Source organism: Antrostomus carolinensis, unplaced genomic scaffold, assembly GCF_000700745.2.
Source record: "Antrostomus carolinensis isolate BGI_N321 unplaced genomic scaffold, ASM70074v2 scaffold16781, whole genome shotgun sequence".
Taxonomy (NCBI): domain Eukaryota; kingdom Metazoa; phylum Chordata; class Aves; order Caprimulgiformes; family Caprimulgidae; genus Antrostomus; species Antrostomus carolinensis.
Window position 1 is genome coordinate 4,467 of NW_010292161.1, and position 19,386 is coordinate 23,852.

The 19,386-nt window shown below is 38.1% G+C and overlaps 1 protein-coding gene across 1 annotated transcript; it reads left to right on the forward strand.

Annotated features, from left to right (window-relative positions):
• The first annotated feature begins 1,718 nt into the window (after positions 1–1,718).
• On the forward strand, positions 1,719–18,667 carry ATP7A (ATPase copper transporting alpha). Its single transcript, XM_010176857.1, has 22 exons — positions 1,719–1,826; positions 3,506–3,995; positions 4,746–5,480; positions 7,259–7,465; positions 8,511–8,674; positions 9,215–9,376; positions 9,981–10,057; positions 10,228–10,453; positions 10,548–10,781; positions 11,096–11,187; positions 11,599–11,726; positions 11,876–12,030; positions 12,333–12,467; positions 13,343–13,537; positions 13,742–13,924; positions 14,245–14,458; positions 15,115–15,261; positions 15,734–15,876; positions 16,145–16,348; positions 16,962–17,079; positions 17,597–17,699; positions 18,369–18,667. The coding sequence occupies exons 1-22, from the start codon at positions 1,719–1,721 to the stop codon at positions 18,643–18,645; spliced, it is 4,497 nt and encodes a 1,498-aa protein (XP_010175159.1). The 3' UTR covers positions 18,646–18,667.
• Positions 18,668–19,386: the final 719 nt, after the last annotated feature.

Consider the following 19,386-nt stretch of genomic DNA (forward strand, 5'->3'; position numbering starts at 1 on the left):
TGATCAGATCCCCTCTCAGTCTTCTCCAGGCTGAACAGCCCCAGCTCTCCCAGCCTCTCCTCGTAAGGCAGATGCTCCAGCCCCTCATCATCTTTGTGGCCCTTTCTGCACATATCTGTGAAAAAGGTTCTTATGTTGTTGCATACAAGTGTCTAAAGTCCTTATGGCTAAAGGGTTCCTTCATGCCCTGTGGAACATTCCTGTCCATTATGCTTATCAGTAACGTGCACTAGTTCTTGGTTTGTCTAGTCATTTACTCTGTATTCTTGAACAGAACTTTTATTGCCTGTCAGAACACAAAGTCTCATGCCACAGTTTAGATGGATTAACTGGTAATTTGCGGATTTTAGGAGAAGCATTAGGAAAATAAATGTTTAAAATTGACTTCTCGGACTGTCTTCCATGTTGTTTACGTAGTTAAACTTTTTTTTTCTTTTTTGACCTAGAATTTAACTATAATTTTAGTTAAATTCTCCCACAGGCTAGTGCCTGGCAGAAATTCGCAATGTGTTCCTGGCTCTTCACACAAAATTAAGTTAAAGGAAAAATATGTATTTCCTCTAATGGAAACCTCCCTAATTGAGAGATTTATACTGTCTTTACTTCTTGTTGATTAAGCTTCAGCATTTAGTTTTGTGTATCAGTGAGGTAAACCTCTCTCTATGATGAAACATCCTTGTGTTCTTACATGGTTTGTAGCACGTCTCAAAGTGAAACCAGAAACTTTCAGACCTCCTAAAACAAGGAGCAGTTCTGAAATGTCACCAAAGAGCAAGAAAATTAATTCAATTGAACATTGTTAATACTTACTGTAATTTAGTTTTCCAAGATAAGTCCCCAGGGTTAAAAAAAAAAAAAAAAGTTAAGCACGTGCTTAACTTAGCTGTTCAGTTAATCATCAGAATTTGCTGTTGCTTCCACTGCAGCCAAACATTAAGCAGTTGACTGTGATAATTTTCCTGGTCACTAACCTCTCTGTCATTGGAAAAAGTAATATGCAGATTTTCAAAAGGTTAAAAAAAAAATAAATCTGGAAATAACTTCTTTTCCCATCTGTTACTTAAGGGTTTATACGCTGCACAAAAGAAGTCCTTTGCATTAGCCATTATTTCTACAAATTAATTTCATTTAGGCTCAATCTTTTCTTTTTTTTTTCTGGACTTGTTTTTATGAGCAATTATAATAATGATAATCTTAAGAGGAACAGAAATTAGACTTTTCTGAATGGGATGTGGAAAAAGCTCGATTTGCTTCCGAAGACTAATTTCAGTATTGCTTGTTTTTGCTGGCATAGGATGATATGTGTAATATATATGTGGAAAAATATGATCACCTGTGCCACTGTGGTTTGCATGCTGTCCTCTGGCATTCTGGCATTCCAAGAGTTGGTCTCTCTCTTTCTCACTTGCTTCTCCCTGTAGTTTCATCTCACACACCAGTGGATCACAGCTTGCTGCCTGCAATGAAGTTATCTTGATTGTAACACAAATAAAATAATAAATGTCTGAACACTTTCCCTTTTTGAAAATTAATAGGAATAAATACCTAAAGGTCTCTTTCCTATTCAACTTTGCTCAGATTTTTGCATCTTCTGAACTTACATGTGGCTAAGTGTTGAATCCCTGATTTTATTTCAATCTTTGTTAAAAGATTTAAGAACAAATGTCTTAATTGTTTTTTGTCCAACAGCAATGAGAAGCCTTGAGTAGAATTTCACAATGGAGGCAAAATCTGTAGTGATTGGTGTGGAGGGAATGACGTGCAATTCCTGTGTTCAAACCATTGAACAGCAACTGGGGAATTTGAATGGTATCTATAACATTAAAGTAAGTAACACTATCACTGTTTCTTACAAAGCTTTGTTCTTATATGAGAAACCATGATAAAGTATGCACCAAGGGAGGAAAATATGTGGAAAGGGTATATTCTGTACGTTTCACAGGAAACCGATGTTAGAAAAACATTAGTGTATTTCTGGTATAAGAGAAAAACAAGTGCTGACTTTACTGCGGTGGGAGTTAAGTCATTACCTGTTAATGAAGTAATTTTCTGCTTTACAATTAATTCAGTATTGTGATGTAATGAGAAGAAAGTCAAAAAAAGGCAAGAACAGGAAACTTTTATTTAAAAGTTAAGCAAAAGCCCTAGAACAGACCATTTTAGAAACAGAGATAGTGCTGCTAACATCCATGATGTGATACGGTCAGATATATCACTAGGTATCCACAAGCATGAAATCAAATGAAGGCTAAAAGCAGCCTGTAAAATAATACCCCCAAATAATTTAACTCTTGGCAAGAAAATAGATTAGTCTGAGTAGAACAGGACTATAAGAAACTTAGAGGTCATATTTAGTAATTATCCTCATTACAGCATCAGAACTTCAATTTAGCCAGATCATTTGTTTCAGAAAAATCTCTGAGAATAAGAAAACAGGATTTTGTTTAATGATTATGAATTAGGTCAGCAGGGGAGATGAATGTTGGATGGCTAACACAGACAAACAGAACTGCTTTTACGTTATTCTGCCTCCAGCTGCAATGAAACCAGTGAATGTCCACGTTGCTAATTCTGCTAAGGCCCATAATTGGGACAAAAATGAAGAAAGGTGGTTCTTAAAATGATTTAACTGGACTAATTTAATCATGACTGTGGTCTTTAGGTTGTACCTTTGCCTGCAGGAAAGATAGAATTGAATGATAATGTGTTGGGCCTCTGGCAGGCATCGGCTTTTCCTTTTGGAAACTGCAGTAATTGTGTTTGATATATCATCAGTTGGGAGCAAATTAAATTGAGGATATTTGTACCATCTAATGTGAAAGGTTTGTGCCAAATCAGGACGTCTGTGGATCACCAAAATGTACAGAGAGAGGAGAAACAGCTTCTTTAATGTTTGTCATGTATCAGATTTCAAAACTGAATTTTGTTCTGTGAAGTCTGATGCGCTTTGTTGCTCATAGCAAGTTAACAGCCTGTGCATAAGATGCCTAGAAATACTGGACTCCTTTCACTGCTACTTCAGTCTGTGGGATTTTCAAAGAGTGTCATCTTCCATCCTTGTAGCCTAAGGGTAATTGCTATTATCTGCAGAGTTGTACATGTGATTAGAATGTTTTCTGTGGGCTGTCTTGCTTTTGGGATTGATTTGGGTTAGTCATCGTAATTCAGGAGAGTTTGGCTCTGGAAGTTTCATTAAGCACATTGATGCTGTCTGGATGTCATAAGTAAAAGTAGCCAGGCAGACTTCTAAAGGATTCTGAAACTGGTGGGGGAGAAACAAATTGTTCTTTCTACTCAAGTTGTTGCACAGATGAGCAGAGGTTACTTTCTGGTGGCTGTTGCTGTGGCTTTACTCTTCAAGGTGAGTAGTAATGGATACGATTATTCTAGACAAGTGTTACTAATATATGCAAGTAAAAGCTGTTTCTAGGCATGCAGGGTATTAGTTCTCATCTCTAATTATTGCAGTTTGCTAAATTCTTTTGGTTTTTCTTTCCGTTGCAAGGTATCTCTAGAGGATAAGAATGCAGTCATCATTTACGACTCAAAACTGCAGACTCCAGCAACACTACAGGAAGCAATATATGACATGGGATTTGATGCTACGTTAGCTGATTCAAACCCACAACCTGTTTTACCTGACACTATTTTTCTTACAATTCCTACTCAGTCAGCTCTAACACCCAAACAGATTTGTAGTACGCTACTAAAGAACAAAGGTATCATGGATGTTAAAATGTCCTCTGATCACAAAACGGCAGTGGTGACTTTCATTTCTTCCATTGTAAATGGCAAGCAGATTATCCAGATGGTCCCAGGAGTAGATTTAAATGTCTCTGCACCAGAGGTAACACCTGGAACTTGTGAAGATTCCAGCTGGTATCAAACAAGTAATGTTGTGCTTCGCCTGAAAATAGAGGGGATGACCTGTCATTCCTGTACCAGCACCATTGAGGGCAAGATTGGCAAATTGCAAGGAATTCAGAGGATTAAAGGTAAAACCTTAGTGTATTTTTATGTAAATTGAAGTTAATCAAGTTATTCTCTGATGGCATTGTGGAGATATCTTGGGTTTAGATTAGATGGCTTAGTGTGACAGTTATTCTGTGTGGTAACAGCTATTTAATTACATGTTTAATTTGGACTAGAAGTGAAGAAAGTGGCCCACATTGTGGTGGGGCTGTTGCTGTTACGTGTGTGACAGTATTCAGTGGTTGCTTCATATTTTGGTTGGGAGCCTGGAGTAGTTGTGTTCCATAATTTTGTTGCCAGTTAGAGAAATCTCTAATACCAGATGTATTTTTTGCATTGTAATTAGTATTAGTTTATATTTTCTGTTCAATTAAAAATTAATATTGGCATATATGTGATTGTATCTAGAAGGCAAGACAGTAATCTGTATAAATAGCTTTAGCATAAATGTATTGCCACAGACCCCTCATAAAAGGACAAATTTGGTAAGAAATAGTAATGCCATTTGTGAGAGTCCTGGGGAAAGAGCAAAAAATTGAGGAAAAGCCGAGTTGAAAATTGTTATAGTATGAGACAAAAATGGTTGAAAATCTAAATTGTTCGATATTTACCAAATAATTAATTACCAATTAAATCTATTTTCCACCGCAGTTACATTTCTGAGCATTTAAAGCATTCTTGGAAAGCTTTGACAAGATCTGTTGCTCCTTGGGCAATGTGCTTATTATGTTTAGGGCAGTAATGCATGCTTATTTTTATTGATTAATTTTCAGTGTCCCTGGAAAATCAGGAAGCTGTTGTTGTCTACCAGCCTCATCTAATTACAGCAGAAGAAATAATACATCAAATTGAAGCTGCAGGTTTCACAGCATCTTTCAAAAAGCAGCCTAGACCCCTCAAGCTCAGTGCAATTGACCTGGAAAGGTTGAAGAACACTCAGACCAAAGGCTCTGAAACAGCACTGAAAGAAAACACAAGTGTGAATGATACCAAGACAGTTGTCTTCCGAATTGATGGCATGCACTGCAGTTCATGTGTCTTCAATATTCAGAGTACCATATCAGCACTCCCATCAGTAACTAGTGTAGTTGTTTCATTAGAGAAGAAATCTGCCGTTATAAATTATAACCCAAACTTAATTAGCATAGATGTACTGAGAAAAGCCATAGAGGCAGTGTCTCCAGAGACGTTTAAAGTCAGCCTTCCTGACGAATATGAAAATGTAGCACTTTTCTCGATGTTGGCATCTCCACTGAAGTCTCCTCACCCAGCTTTGAAACATGCTAGCCAGCCACTTACTCAAGTAGTTGTGATAAATATTGAGGGAATGACTTGCAACTCTTGTGTGCAGTCCATTGAGGGAGTCATATCCCAAAAGGCAGGTGTAAAATCTATTCATGTCTCTCTTGCAAATCGTAATGGAACTATAGAATATGACCCTCTGCAAACATGCTCAGAAGACTTGCGAGCCTCAATAGAGGATATGGGATTTGATGCATCTGTATCAGGTAATGACATATTAAAATTTTAAATTTAAAAGGATTGTGCAGTTCTGTTTAGGATTTGTTACCACCCAAGATGAAATTTAGTAGTTGACATATACTTCGTGCTTGCCAAGAGAAGCTTTATATCTTCACCGTCAATGAGATAATTAAATATACATAGAGTTCCTTTAATATTAGATTAATTAAAAATAATTGAGATGTCTGAAAATACAAATATGTCGGATAAACACTGATGTTTGAGTGGTGCTCCAGTTTGCTACTGTGTAGTGTTCATGCCATGAATGTGGAATTGGAGCTTTGCTAGCTGTGAAGAATATTAGACTGGTGCACTGAAATTTCTTTAACAGAGAACTGCCAAAGACTTGGCTCCTGTGGAGTAACTAGTGAAGGAGTGTGGAGTAACCAGGCTCAGGCGTGACTGAGGAGTGTCAAGAATCTGAAAAGTGCGGATGTCACTGAGGTAGTTAAAATGGTGCTGTTGTGAGATAGCCCTGGTAGGCAGCTAAGCAGCACCCTTCCACTCACTCAGTCTCCCATGGTGCAATGGGGAAGAGAAAGGTAAAGAAGTGAAAACTTGTGCATTGAGATAAAGATTAATAGGTAAAGCAAAAGTTGCATGTGCAAGCAAAGCAAGGAATGAATTCACTACTTCGTATTGGCAAGCAGATGTTTACCCACCTGCAGGAAAGCAGAGTTACTTGGAAAGACAAACACCATCACTCCAAACATCCCTCTTTGCTCCTCCTTCCCTCAGCTTCTGTTGCTGAGCATGACATCATAGGTTATGGGGATATCCCTTTGGTCAGTTGGGATCAGCTCTCCTGGCTGTGTCCCCTCCCAACTGTTTGTGCACCCTCAGCCTACTTACTGGTGGGGCTGCGTGAGGAACAGAAGAGGCTGCTGATGCCGTGTGAGTACTGCTCAGCAATAACAAATATCAGTGTGTTCCTGATGCTTTTTGGGCACAGATCCAAAAGATAGCACCATACGAGCTACTATGAAGAAAACTAACTCTGTCCCAGACAAAACCAGTACAGATGCTTCTGTGTACTTGTGATGACTGGTACGCTAAAAGTAATTGCACAGTGGGAGCAGATGGCTAGGTAATAGAATGCAAATGACTTACAGCGAGAATACAGGCAAATGCTGGTAGGAAGAGAGGCTTCCTGGAGGGACAGGGAAGCTCCAGTTCTTGATTCAATAACATTAAATTTTGAGAAATACAGTATGCGAGCTGTTTTATGGCAATAACTGAAGAAGTGGCCAGGTGCTCCCATTTAATTCTTTTCATCCTGCTCCTGCATAAACATAGCATCTCCTGAATTGCTGTAAGAAGCAGTTGTCTGTAGTTTGAGAGCCCTTCTCCAAGATCAAAACCACTGACTTAGCTTACAAAACATGCACTTGCTTACAAATTCAGCTTTGTTCCCCACGTAAAGTCAGTAAAATTATGTGTAAAACTAAGGTTGCAATGCAGAGGTTTAGCTTACAACCTACAGAGGAGGACAAAAGATGTGCAACAGAATGGACAAATAGAATAAGGAAAGACAAAAGGAAAAATAGTAACAAAGCAGTCAGTTAATCAGTGGCCCTGCTCTGTCTTGTTTTCTTTTGTTTACTCTTAGTTGACAGATGGATGAATCTGATTGACAAGGCATGTACAATTACCATTTTTTTGGGCTAAATTTACAGCAACATATTATTTATGGCTGGTGCAGTACCAACTCATACCTCATTGCAATGACTGTTCATAATGACATGAACTGCAATTTCCTTTTCAGCAAAGGCAGAACTACCTGTGGCGATAGCTCATTCCTCACCCGAAGAGCAGCTGGAATCTCACAAAACCGAGCCTCCCTCCAAAGTGTCACCAACCCACCTTGCTAGACAAGAGACAAAGACTATATCAAAGTGCTATGTCCAAGTCACAGGAATGACGTGCGCTTCATGTGTAGCCAACATTGAGAGAAATTTGAGAAGAGAAGATGGTAAGCGACATGACAATGTAATCTGTTAAATTTCTGGGTGTTTCTTTCAGAGAATACATCTAGCTTTTGTACAGCATTTTTAATGGGTGGGTTGTCAAGTGAAGTACCATTGCTGGTGGGTTTCATGGGTGAGAACATAGTCTGCTCACTGTTGTTCCATAGAGTGAAAACGATGTCGTTCTTGCTGCTTTGTGGCCATGCTGGCTCGAGACTGCTTTCTCAAAAGCAGGAGTTGTAGCGCTCCAAAGAGAATCCAGGGATCCAATACAGATCCTTTTGAAACTAAACCAAATCTTTTCTACTGGAAGGATGTGGCCAGGTCTGCAGGTTAAAGGCAGAAGCATATGTGCCTGTATTAGGAAGGGAGCTATTAGAGAGGGACAGTATTAATATGGATTAAAGAGACATAAGTTAATTTTAGCTCTGCAAGTCAGGACAACTATGTCTATCTTCTGTCAGTGTGATGATTATATTTGCAGGAACAAATAGTTGCATGACTGTGATGTAATGACAAGTCATTAATGTAGACTGTATTTAATTATTGTAATGAAGATGGATGTGTTCCAAGTTAACCTGGAATTTATTTTTTTTCATCCTAGAAAATGCATTAATCTAAATCCTTTTCACGTACTGTACAGTAGGACTGCACGTTGTTAGATCTACCCTTTCTCAGACATTTTCTCCCTTGAAGAAAAGGCTTTTAGAAATGGTAAATGCAGATAAGAGAAATATGCAGATCTGTATTCTAGAACTTATTTTAAGTAAAAATATATAATCTTTTAATGTAGCATAGATTGAATGTTTGGAATTAGGCTGTTGAAAACATGCAACTTGTGGAGCACTACTTGGATATATCACACCTACATTTGGGTGTTTTTGTTGCATTGTTGATGCATCTTCTAGAAATGATGACGTTTTTTTTTTCTGTGTACCCACAATATGGTATCTTTCTCCATTTCAGTAAATCACTATTGTGCCATCATGTTACCATAAATGCAGTGTTTTTCTTAAATGTGATCTGCCATTCCTACGTTTTGTTTTCCAGGAATACATTCGATACTTGTGGCCCTCATGGCAGGAAAGGCAGAAGTGAGGTATAATCCTGCGGTCATACACCCTTCAGCTATTGCAGAGCTCATACGGGAACTGGGCTTTGGAGCTACTGTGATGGAAAACTGTGGTGAAGGAGATGGAATTCTGGAACTTGTTGTAAGCTAGTAATTAAAACCAACCACCCCTGTCTTTGTTCCTTTTATCTATTGGATGTGCTTGTGTCAGCATCCACTTCCTAAAGTGTTAATCATATAATAGAGCTTAATTTAAAGTACTTAATAAAGTGTAAGAGTACATCAGGTATGTATCGCAAACTGTATCTTGTCCTGCAAACTGCTGGCTCACTACTACATTGAAGTTGGGGAAATACTCCTGTGGGTTTTGGTTACTGTGCCTATTGCAGGAATTTGCTTGTTATTTGGGGGTTTTTTTTGTAGCTGAGGCTAGCTCACTGTGCCCCAGCTATGAGCTTGAAGAGCCAGAAGAGCTTTAGCAGAGCTTAATAACCTTGTCTCTATGCTATGCCTCCTCTGTAATGCTTTCTTCCTTAACTAGAGAGCTCCATCTCACTGCTTCAAACCTCAGAAATTTGCAATAAGTAATTCAGGATAGTCATAAGTGCTTTTCCTACTTTTGGAGATGTATTTACCAAATAACCTGTAGTGTTGATAATGGGAAGCAACCTTTATTTTACAGGTGAGAGGAATGACATGTGCTTCTTGTGTACACAAAATAGAATCCACTCTCATGAAGACTAATGGTGTTTTATACTGCTCAGTAGCTCTTGCAACCAACAAAGCACACATTAAATATGATCCTGAGATTATAGGTCCTCGAGATATTATACAAGTGATAAAGGTAAGTTTCATGAAACCACCAAGTCTCATAAAATACCCAGTGTCCTTTGAAGAGTTACATACCCCAGAAACAGAACGGAAGACTCTTGAAAGGAAAAAATGTCTCTCTCCTTCCATCTGGGTAGATGGAAGGTTTCTGCAGATAATATTTGTGTTCTGGCTCAAAAGCAATGCTCTGTTACGACTTTGCCTAAGTCTTTAAACAGAAATATTAGGAAAGCCAGGCTGTGGTAGAGTTGAAGATACTAGCTATAGGTTTGCAGAAAAATAAAGCACATCCATGAGTACTCTAGCAGGAGAGAGATGAAATTAGTTTCTTGCCTTCTCCCTCTATTTCTCTACTTCTGTGCTTCAGGAATAACCATTTTGAAAAGCCATGTTTTAAAATAGCATGTTAATGTTCCAGAAACGTTGATTTCTACATCAGATTGCTTTTCTCTCTTTGCTAGGTAACTAAAAAATAACGACAATCATATCAGAAATGTTAATAAAGTAAAATCAAATGTAAGGCTGGAACCATCAGTCTCGCAATAACTTTGTTATGAGCACAAAGTGTCTTCAGAAATCATCTGTTCTCTTCTTTATTATTATGCTTTTTTCCTTAGGATTTAGGTTTCACTACTTCATTAGTCAAAAAAGATAGATCTGCTAGTCATCTAGATCACAAACAAGAAATAAGGCAGTAAGTATTACTAAACATATTTAGCTTCCATAAATATCATTAATTCTTCTTTTTTAATCAACAATAAAGTTATGATTTTTTTTTTGTGACTGTGCAGACTTGCTAGCTAAAATGTTACCCAGCACTTGACTGCAAAACCATTTTTTTTTTTTCTTCTTTTTAAATCTGAGGTGGAGACGGTCTTTTGTTGTGAGTCTCGTTTTCTGTATTCCTGTCATGGGGCTGATGATTTACATGATGGTTATGGACAGTCAACTTTCAGATGCTCATGCACATAACAACATGAGCAGTGAGGAAATGGAGGCTCTTCACTCCTCTATGATCCTGGAATACCAGCTTCTACCAGGATTATCTGTTATGAATTTTCTGTCATTTTTACTCTGTGTCCCCGTGCAGGTAAGTGGGAACATGACAACTCATGGGTATCTCTGTCTCTTACAGAAATGCTGCTGCTGTGTGTATAAAATACAGCTTCTGCTCTTATTTACAGATGTTTGGAGGCTGGCACTTCTATGTACAGGCATACAGAGCACTGAAGCACAAAACAGCAAATATGGATGTGCTCATTGTTTTGGCAACCTCCATTGCCTTTGTCTACTCCTTTGTTATTCTTCTAGTTGCAATGGCTGAGAAAGCCAAAGTAAACCCTGTAACTTTCTTTGACACACCTCCTATGCTGTTTGTGTTCATCTCATTGGGCCGGTGGCTAGAGCATGTTGCAAAGGTAAGGAAAATAAAAGCCCATGATATCTACAAGCTGCAAGACACTAAGAATAATTTCAGAATGTTGTGTACCTTTTTAAAAAACAAACAAACAAAACCCCTCATTAAAAAGCTTTGTTAGGTTCTTTTAACCTTCTTTGTTGTAAAATCATCTTCGGTAACTGAACTAGTAAAAATATGAAATTACTTATATTAAGTCTGTTTGCAGAAAGTATTTTCTTAATAGGGTAAATTGCAACATACACAGTTGTCATTTACCCAGCAATTTTTTTTTTCAATAGCATAGTCAGAAAAATATGAAAATTATTATTCTAGGGAAAAACATCAGAAGCACTGGCAAGACTAATTTCATTACAAGCTACTGAAGCTACTATTGTTACCTTGGGCCCTGGTAACGTTCTTTTAAGGTATCTTGCTTTGTCATTTGCTTTTTCTGTTGTTCCTTTTTTGTTGTTTATATGCTTAATTCACAGACAAATGTTACCATTCTATAGAACTGTGAAGCACATAACTTCAGATTTGCTAGCAGATTTGACAGATAAAAATGTTTAAATGCAGAACAGTTAACACTGTTTTGATTTGTTTTATTGGAATCTTGATAAATTTTGCTGTGATAACAAAATTAGTGGATTTTCTCAACTCAAAAGTAAATAAAATTATGATAAAATAATCATAGTGTTCTCTAAAATGTCCTTTCTTCTGACAGTTTTTGTATACATTAACTATGTCAACCAATGCTTTGTGTATAATGACAGCTCCTTTTGCCTGGGTAACTTCAGTTAACAATCTCTAATTAAAAACACTATACATCATTCTAGTGAAGAGCAAGTTGATGTTGAACTGGTCCAACGAGGTGACATTGTCAAAGTGATCCCAGGAGGCAAATTCCCAGTGGATGGTCGTGTTATTGAAGGACACTCTATGGTGGATGAATCTCTTATCACAGGTAAGCCTTTGCTTTTTGCAAGTGTAAAAATGTTTTTGTTTTCCTGTAAATGAATCCAAAGAAGGGAAGTTGAAGCTACTGTTCTCACTCTTGTAATTGCACGTTAGGAGTTGAATATACCTTAGTGTTTGTTGTTGACTTTTCCTTAGGTGAAGCAATGCCCGTGACTAAAAAAGCTGGCAACACAGTTATTGCAGGTTCTATTAATCAGAATGGATCACTACTGATTTCGGCAACCCATGTTGGAGCTGATACAGCTCTTTCCCAGATTGTTAAACTTGTGGAGGAGGCCCAGACCTCAAAGGTAGAGTACTATCAAATTAAGCATTTGGATTTTGTCTTACTGTTTAGGCATCAGCATACCAAATCATTTGAAGAGTGGTTAAGATTGTGTAGATTTTAATTGCAGTTGCATAATGAAGTATCTTGCTGAATAGTGACTTTGAGACAGTCTGCTGTTCCAAGTCTCATTGTCTTATTAAGTTAATATGTAATTATAAAGTGTGGTATGCCATATGTGCTGCAAACAGAATCTGTGATTCTCTCTGAAGGCATAGAAGAGAATAAGCGTGATGTTGCTGGAGCTGACGTGTTTCTCCTTCCTAGGCTCCTATCCAGCAGTTTGCAGACAAACTTAGTGGCTACTTCGTTCCTTCTATTGTAGCTGTCTCGGTGGTTACCCTTTTTGCCTGGATTATAATTGGATTTGTGGATTTTGAAATAGTAGAAAAATACTTTCTGGTAAGTAAGTCTCCTTAAACACCTTCTGAAATGTTTAAAAAAATAGTTAGCCTACAAGTCTATTAGACTGCAGTGGTTCCCTTTCTTGAATTATCCTTGCAGACAGTTGTTGGCTATATATATTATATTAATATTATATCTTTTATATTATATTTCTTACACTGTATCACTCTTACACTTACACTTAAAGAAAATCTGCAGTAATTAATCAACTCCTGAAAGTTAATATGAAAAAGTAAGTTAATTTTTTTAAAAAGTAAATACTAAACACCAAAATTTCCCAATTTCCATTCCTTTTCTGTGTGGAAAAGAAGTCCCTTGTGTCACAAGCTCCAATTCTGCATCTAGTTTTGTTATTGTAGCTCTGTGTAAATTCATCTTAGAAATCAGTGGAATTCACCTTCATTACAGATGCCAGAGGAGGATCAGGATCCTAACTTACACCTTAGGATTGCTTAGATCAGATTTCTTGGTTTGTGACTATTTCTGATTAGAATTTATTCATTTCCAGGAAAGCAATCTTCATATCCGATTTCTTTGTTATTGTATATATTGTTGATAGACTATCTTTTATTGGAGTGTAAAAGAGTTATCGTAACATGTGGTCCTGTAGTTAGGAAAATGTCCTATAAATAAAAACAGATGGCAGGTACATGCAGTATAGAAGAGCACAGAGTCATTAGTGAATTAGTCATTGTTTTGGTTATTATTCCGAGCTTTTGCATAACTTGCCTGTGCTTTACTTTTTAATATTAATACTTTAGCTTATATATTTGCAGATTTTTCTCTTTTTAACATCAAAGTCGATGTGTAGTTGAATACACTGTTTCTGTTGTTCAGTTTCTTCTATTACTCAAACACACTTCTGTCCCTAGGGTTACAATAAGAGCATTTCTACAGCCGAAGTGATAATCCGCTTTGCTTTCCAAGCTTCTATCACGGTCTTGTGTATTGCATGTCCCTGTTCTCTGGGATTAGCCACCCCGACAGCTGTGATGGTTGGTACTGGAGTAGGAGCTCAGAATGGCATACTGATCAAAGGAGGAGAGCCATTAGAGATGGCACATAAGGTAAGAAATGTGGGTTATTGTCACAGGAACTTTAAAGGCTGGTATTGACGGCATCTTGCCAATCTCTGTCTGTATGTCAGTACGTGTTGGTAAGTGATGGCTGGTCAGTGCATGTTAGTAAGTTTGGTTAAACTGGGTGGTTTTCTGAGGAAATTCTATGTTAAAGCTTTGTTCATTGAATGAAGTCTTCCTGTTTTGCTGCAGGTAAAGGTGGTTGTATTTGACAAAACAGGTACCATTACTCATGGGACTCCAGAAGTGATGCAGGTGAAGTTTCTCATGGAGAGTAACCGACTATCACATAATAAAATGCTGGCGATAGTGGGCACTGCGGAGAGTAATAGCGAGCATCCTCTTGGAGTAGCAATAACGAAATACTGCAAAAAGGTAAGCTATTTATATAGGAGAAGAGTGGTTTCTGTTATGGAAGAACCTCTCTTGCAGTACTTAATATGTGTAAATAGTCTTACCTTATTTAGAAAGTAACTGATGTATCCAGTTGGGAAAGCTGGAAATTGTGGAGCCACATAAATAACTTAATACCATATTAGATGACTGGATACTCAAACTTATGTTTTGATGATGGATTGAATATTTCTCTGTTCCTGTTAGCGTTAGCTTGACTGCACTTTATTTTGTGGGGTTTGTAAATGTGGCATGCTTTCACATATTTTAATATGTTCTCAATTTGCGTCCTTTTTCTTTAGGAACTGGACTCAGAAACCCTTGGGACATGTACAGATTTTCAGGTAGTTCCAGGCTGTGGCATTAGTTGTAAAGTCACCAATATTGAAGCATTACTCTACAGGAAAAATAGAATGGTTGAAGAAAACAATTTTAAAAATGTGACACTTGTGAAAATTGAGGAAAATACAGAGGAATCAGTGCAGCCTACTTTGATTATTGATGCTGACCTACCAAGTAAGCTAACTGTGGTTTATAGAATAAAAAGGATAATTTTGCTTTTGTGTCTTTGGGATCCTTAAGAATGAGGTCACTTGTTTTCTGCCCTGGAGAACTGAGCTTGCATCAAGGCATACGTTAAATAGTTGGCCATTAGTTTGTTTCATGTTCACACATCACTCGGGACATTTTGATTAAATACAATTTGAAGTTGCATATTGAATATAGGGCTGGAATATCCCATAGGAATTGTCTTTCAACTCTCTCTGTTTCTACTTTGCTTCATCCCAAGTTACCATTTGCTAGCCAAAATTAAGTATATTTGCACAACTGACTGGTTTTCAATCAAGAACAGCTCATTGTTAGATCTTTCAAGTATGTTGAGCTGTTACTTTGAAATTAGAAGCACTGAGAAAGGGACTTGATGCTTTACTGTCCTTTGACCTGTGATGCTTGGTCCACTGATGTGGTAACTACCTATTACAGAAGAAATAGCGTCTTTCTTGTCAAGAACACATGAAAAGATTGGTAGGGCAGAAAGTACTGAGAGACTTCCTGTTTGGATTCTCTGTAATGATATTTCAGTTCATACTGGGAGAACCTGGATAGGATTAGCTGGAGGGAAGCTTCCTGGTTACCCATATGATGGTAGGATTGTATTTTTCTTCCTTCAGCTAATACGACTGCTCAAAAATACTCCGTTCTCATTGGGAATCGGGAATGGATGAATAGAAATGGCCTCCTTGTTAAAAATGAAGTTGATAAAGCCATGATGGAACATGAGCGGAGAGGCCGCACAGCAGTTTTAGCAGCTGTTGATGGTAAGTTTGATGCTGTCTTTTTTTTTATTCAGGGGTTGCTTTGTCACTATTTAAACAGAAAGTAGTAAGTAATAATGTCATAGCAGTTATACCTGAAGCAGAATAATAGGATTAAAAGAGATTATTAGATAGTTCTGTAACACGCTCATATGAGAGAGACCTCATCCTGCCTTTCTTAGTTGACAGGAGAGTTGAATATAATGCAAAGACTTCAAAGACTTCAACGTTGCTGCCCTTATATCTGTTCTCACCCTGGAAAGAAAGGAGAAAAGTAATTTTTTTGTTACTGCACAGTCTGTGCTCTGTATTGCCTTCGACGTTGCTGCCCTTATATCTGTTCTCACCCTGCTTTTTACTGTCAATAATGCTGTTTCTGGAATTGGTCTTACTGGCGAAAAAAGTTACCTTTTCTTTTTTCCTAAAGCAATAAAGATCTTTATTACAAACACATTCTTTCTTTCTGTTCTTCTAGGAGTGCTTTGTGGCTTGATAGCTATTGCTGATACTGTGAAACCAGAAGCTGAACTGGCAGTCTACACTTTAAAAAGTATGGGATTAGAAGTTGTCCTAATGACGGGTGACAACAGCAAAACAGCAAGATCTATTGCCTCTCAGGTGAGTTGTTATACGTGTGTTTGGTTTGAAGCTTGCTGCAGCCCACATACAGGAAACATGTTGTGTCGTGTTGATACTGCTTGTTGCTGCCATAGAATTGGTCTGTTGTGAAAAATGGTGATGGAAACAAATTCAGAATAAGGGGGGAACTAAATAAGCCTGAGTAATAACACAGGTTTCCACCTTCTTAGTCACATTATTAGAGGCAGAAGCTTTGATAGCTAGTAGAAAAAGTTGCAAGATGTTTTTGTGCTTTCTCTCTCTTTAGGTTGGCATCACCAAAGTGTTTGCAGAGGTTCTTCCCTCCCACAAAGTAGCCAAAGTGAAACAATTGCAAGACGAAGGAAAACGGGTGGCCATGGTTGGAGATGGTATCAATGACTCCCCAGCTCTTGCTATGGCCAATGTGGGAATTGCTATTGGCACAGGTACTGATGTAGCCATTGAGGCAGCTGACGTCGTTCTAATTAAGGTAAGAAGTAAGCGTGCTCTTCATTAAAATGAGATTATAAGAGGGGTTAGAAGGCCCAGGATGTATTGAATGATTTGGACCACTGCTGAGGTGTACAACCTTCATAAGCTGGGAGAACTGGAGCAGAGAAGAGATTGCCTTCATCATGTTTGCTTAGTATAGTGGTAATTATGCTACGAAGGAAACCTCCCCATTTTCTGGGTACTGCAAATTTTGGAGTAATTAAAGTTTGAGAGTGGGTAAAGGAGGAAAAAGTGACCTGACCTTTGTCAAACATAAATTATATTTCAGTACCATACCACAGTACTTCCGAGGTTATAGTCACTTCTTCCTACATATCAACACCACCTTGACAGAAATTGTGGCCAGTGTCTAGAGCTGTACTGTGTGGTGCTGTGTACATTATTTGGATTACATTGATATCTGGAATAAGATTGTCTCTGATTGTATAGGCTCTATACAGACAAACTAGTGCAGCCTACAGAATACTTACTACTTGTAGTCTGTTCCATCCAATCTATGGCAGTTAGCTTTAAAATAGGAGTGTGATAACACTACATGTATGCTTTTCTTTCCTCTCTTTGACTTCTCCAATAAACGTAATACCTTGCAGGATGACTTGATGGATGTGGTAGCAAGTATAGATTTATCGAGGAAAACTGTGAAAAGGATCCGGATCAACTTTGTCTTTGCTCTAATTTATAATCTCATTGGAGTTCCCATAGCTGCCGGTATGTGAATGTTTCCCTGCAGTAATAAGATTGTGCTGAGTGGGTAGAAGATTGCAGTGACTTACTATTGTGTGGAAGAGCATCCATTTTCTTTCTTTTCTGACTGTCAGTAAGTGCAGAGTTCTCTGCCTGGGGACGTTGCAGTGGTGTTTTTCTAAGCTGCCCTCCTCCCACATTCTGGCTATTATGGATATGCTCAGCACATCAAAATAACTTTTAAGAGAAAAGTTTTATTGAATGAGCCTGATCCTGTGAACAAGCAGTTTACTGCAAGGGAGGTGAGACATGCCTAACTCTGAATTTCAGACTGTGTAAGTGACACATCCAGCTGTATTCACCTTAAGGCTCTAGGTGAGACAGAACACAAAAATTTATGCATTTAACACTAAACTAAAACCCTATTTATTAACATATTGAAATACAACTAAAATTAGGCAGTCCATGTGAAACTGTATGTGTTAATATATGAGTAATGCCATGTTCCTGCTCTGAACTTACTGCTATTTTCTTTTTCTAGGTGTCTTCCTGCCCATTGGTTTGGTTTTACAGCCCTGGATGGGATCTGCAGCAATGGCTGCCTCCTCAGTTTCTGTTGTGCTCTCATCTTTGCTGTTAAAGATGTGAGTATGAACAATTCTGTGGTTTGTAATTTGGATTTGGAGCTCAGGTCTTTTCACTTTGAGTGGCAGAAAATAAGGGTGGGACTATGCCAGATTTCAAAGCTTTTTGAAGAACAGTTCAGGCAGGTTGGTGTTTAGAAGCAGTTGGTTTTGTTCTTGTTTGAGGAGTCATTTGGTCCAAAGCACTTCAGACAGCAGTGTTTAAAAATGTCATTTCTAACATGAAGAGAAATGTACAAATCACATGTGTGCTCAGAATGGAAAATTCCACAAATCTTGTGAGGACATGCTGGCTTCTGAGACAATAGAGCTGTAAACACCACACTGACACTGAGGATTGTTGCAGTAAGTAAACCAAGCTGCTGCGTTTCTCATGTCATTGTTGTTCCTTACTACACAGTTAGGAGTAGTGTAGCACTGTGGTGGGAATAGTATGTTTTGCTATGTAGTTTGCTACCTGCTTTTCTGTGTTCTGGCCAAAAAGCACTGAATTAACTTCTGGTTATATAGTAGCCTTATGAAATCTGAAACTTTCACCACTGTATTATTGATCAAATTATAAATGTCTCTGGCTTGTGCATGATCACAGCACGTAGGCTAGTTTCTTTCCATATTTTAGTATACTTCAACCTGAGATGCATTATCATATATTGTTTTTTCCTTCCTTAGGTACCAGAAACCCAGCTCTGAGAAACTTGAGTTCCGGGCCCGTGGCCAAATGAGGCACAAGAGCCCATCAGAAATCAGTGTCCACATTGGAATTGATGAGACTGGCACAGGCTCTCCTAAACTGAGCTTAATGGATCGAATCATTAATTACAGTAGAGCCTCTATAAATTCTCTGTTTTCAGACAAGCGGTCAGTGAGCAGCATAGTTCTTAATGAACCAGACAAGCATTCACTTTTGGTGGGAGATTTTGGAGAAGACGATGACACAGCACTATAAAAGACTCGCCCCTTCCCTCCCACCCCTGCTAAGCAAAACCTGAAGCAAAGTGAAGAAACAACCAAAACAGCTTTCTAACAGTGTGTGCATGTACTGATAATTTCTGGAGGTCTTCTCAGATGTATTTCTTCTTTAATATAGAAAGCTAGTTTTTGTAGTGGCTTTCCGGGGTCTTGCTTTTTTTGGTTTTGTTTTTTGGGGTTTTTCTTTTTTAAACTAGACTTACCAAAAAAAAAAAAAAAGGTGCAGAGGCTGATGATGCTTGTGAACAGAGCTGTGCTACCATTCCATGAAGCTTGTGGTATAGCATGTTTTTTTTGCAAACTGTCAAAATACAATTAAGGAAAGGTAAGGAAGTAGAAACTTATTTCCCAGCCTTATAACAGGCTACTTTATGCGTAGTCGAGTTTAGTACTGTGTTAATAAATTATAAATTACAAATTACTGCATCTGCAAAATACTGAAGGTTCTGTGTTTGCAGATAGAGGTGCCTTACTTCAAAACCCCTCTCGTTTCCATAGCCTGCCTTCTGCCAGAAATGGATCCTCTTGAATGCCTTTTCTTTTTACAAACATCTGGTTCCAGCTTTTCACACTCCTAGCTTCAGATCATCTCACGGTTTGTGATCTGGATTCCTGTGAGGCAGAGATAACTGAGAGGTTTTGGGTTTGCTTTCTGACATCACACCCACATTTAACTTACTGTACATTCATGCCCTAGTACACTCCTACTACTAAGATT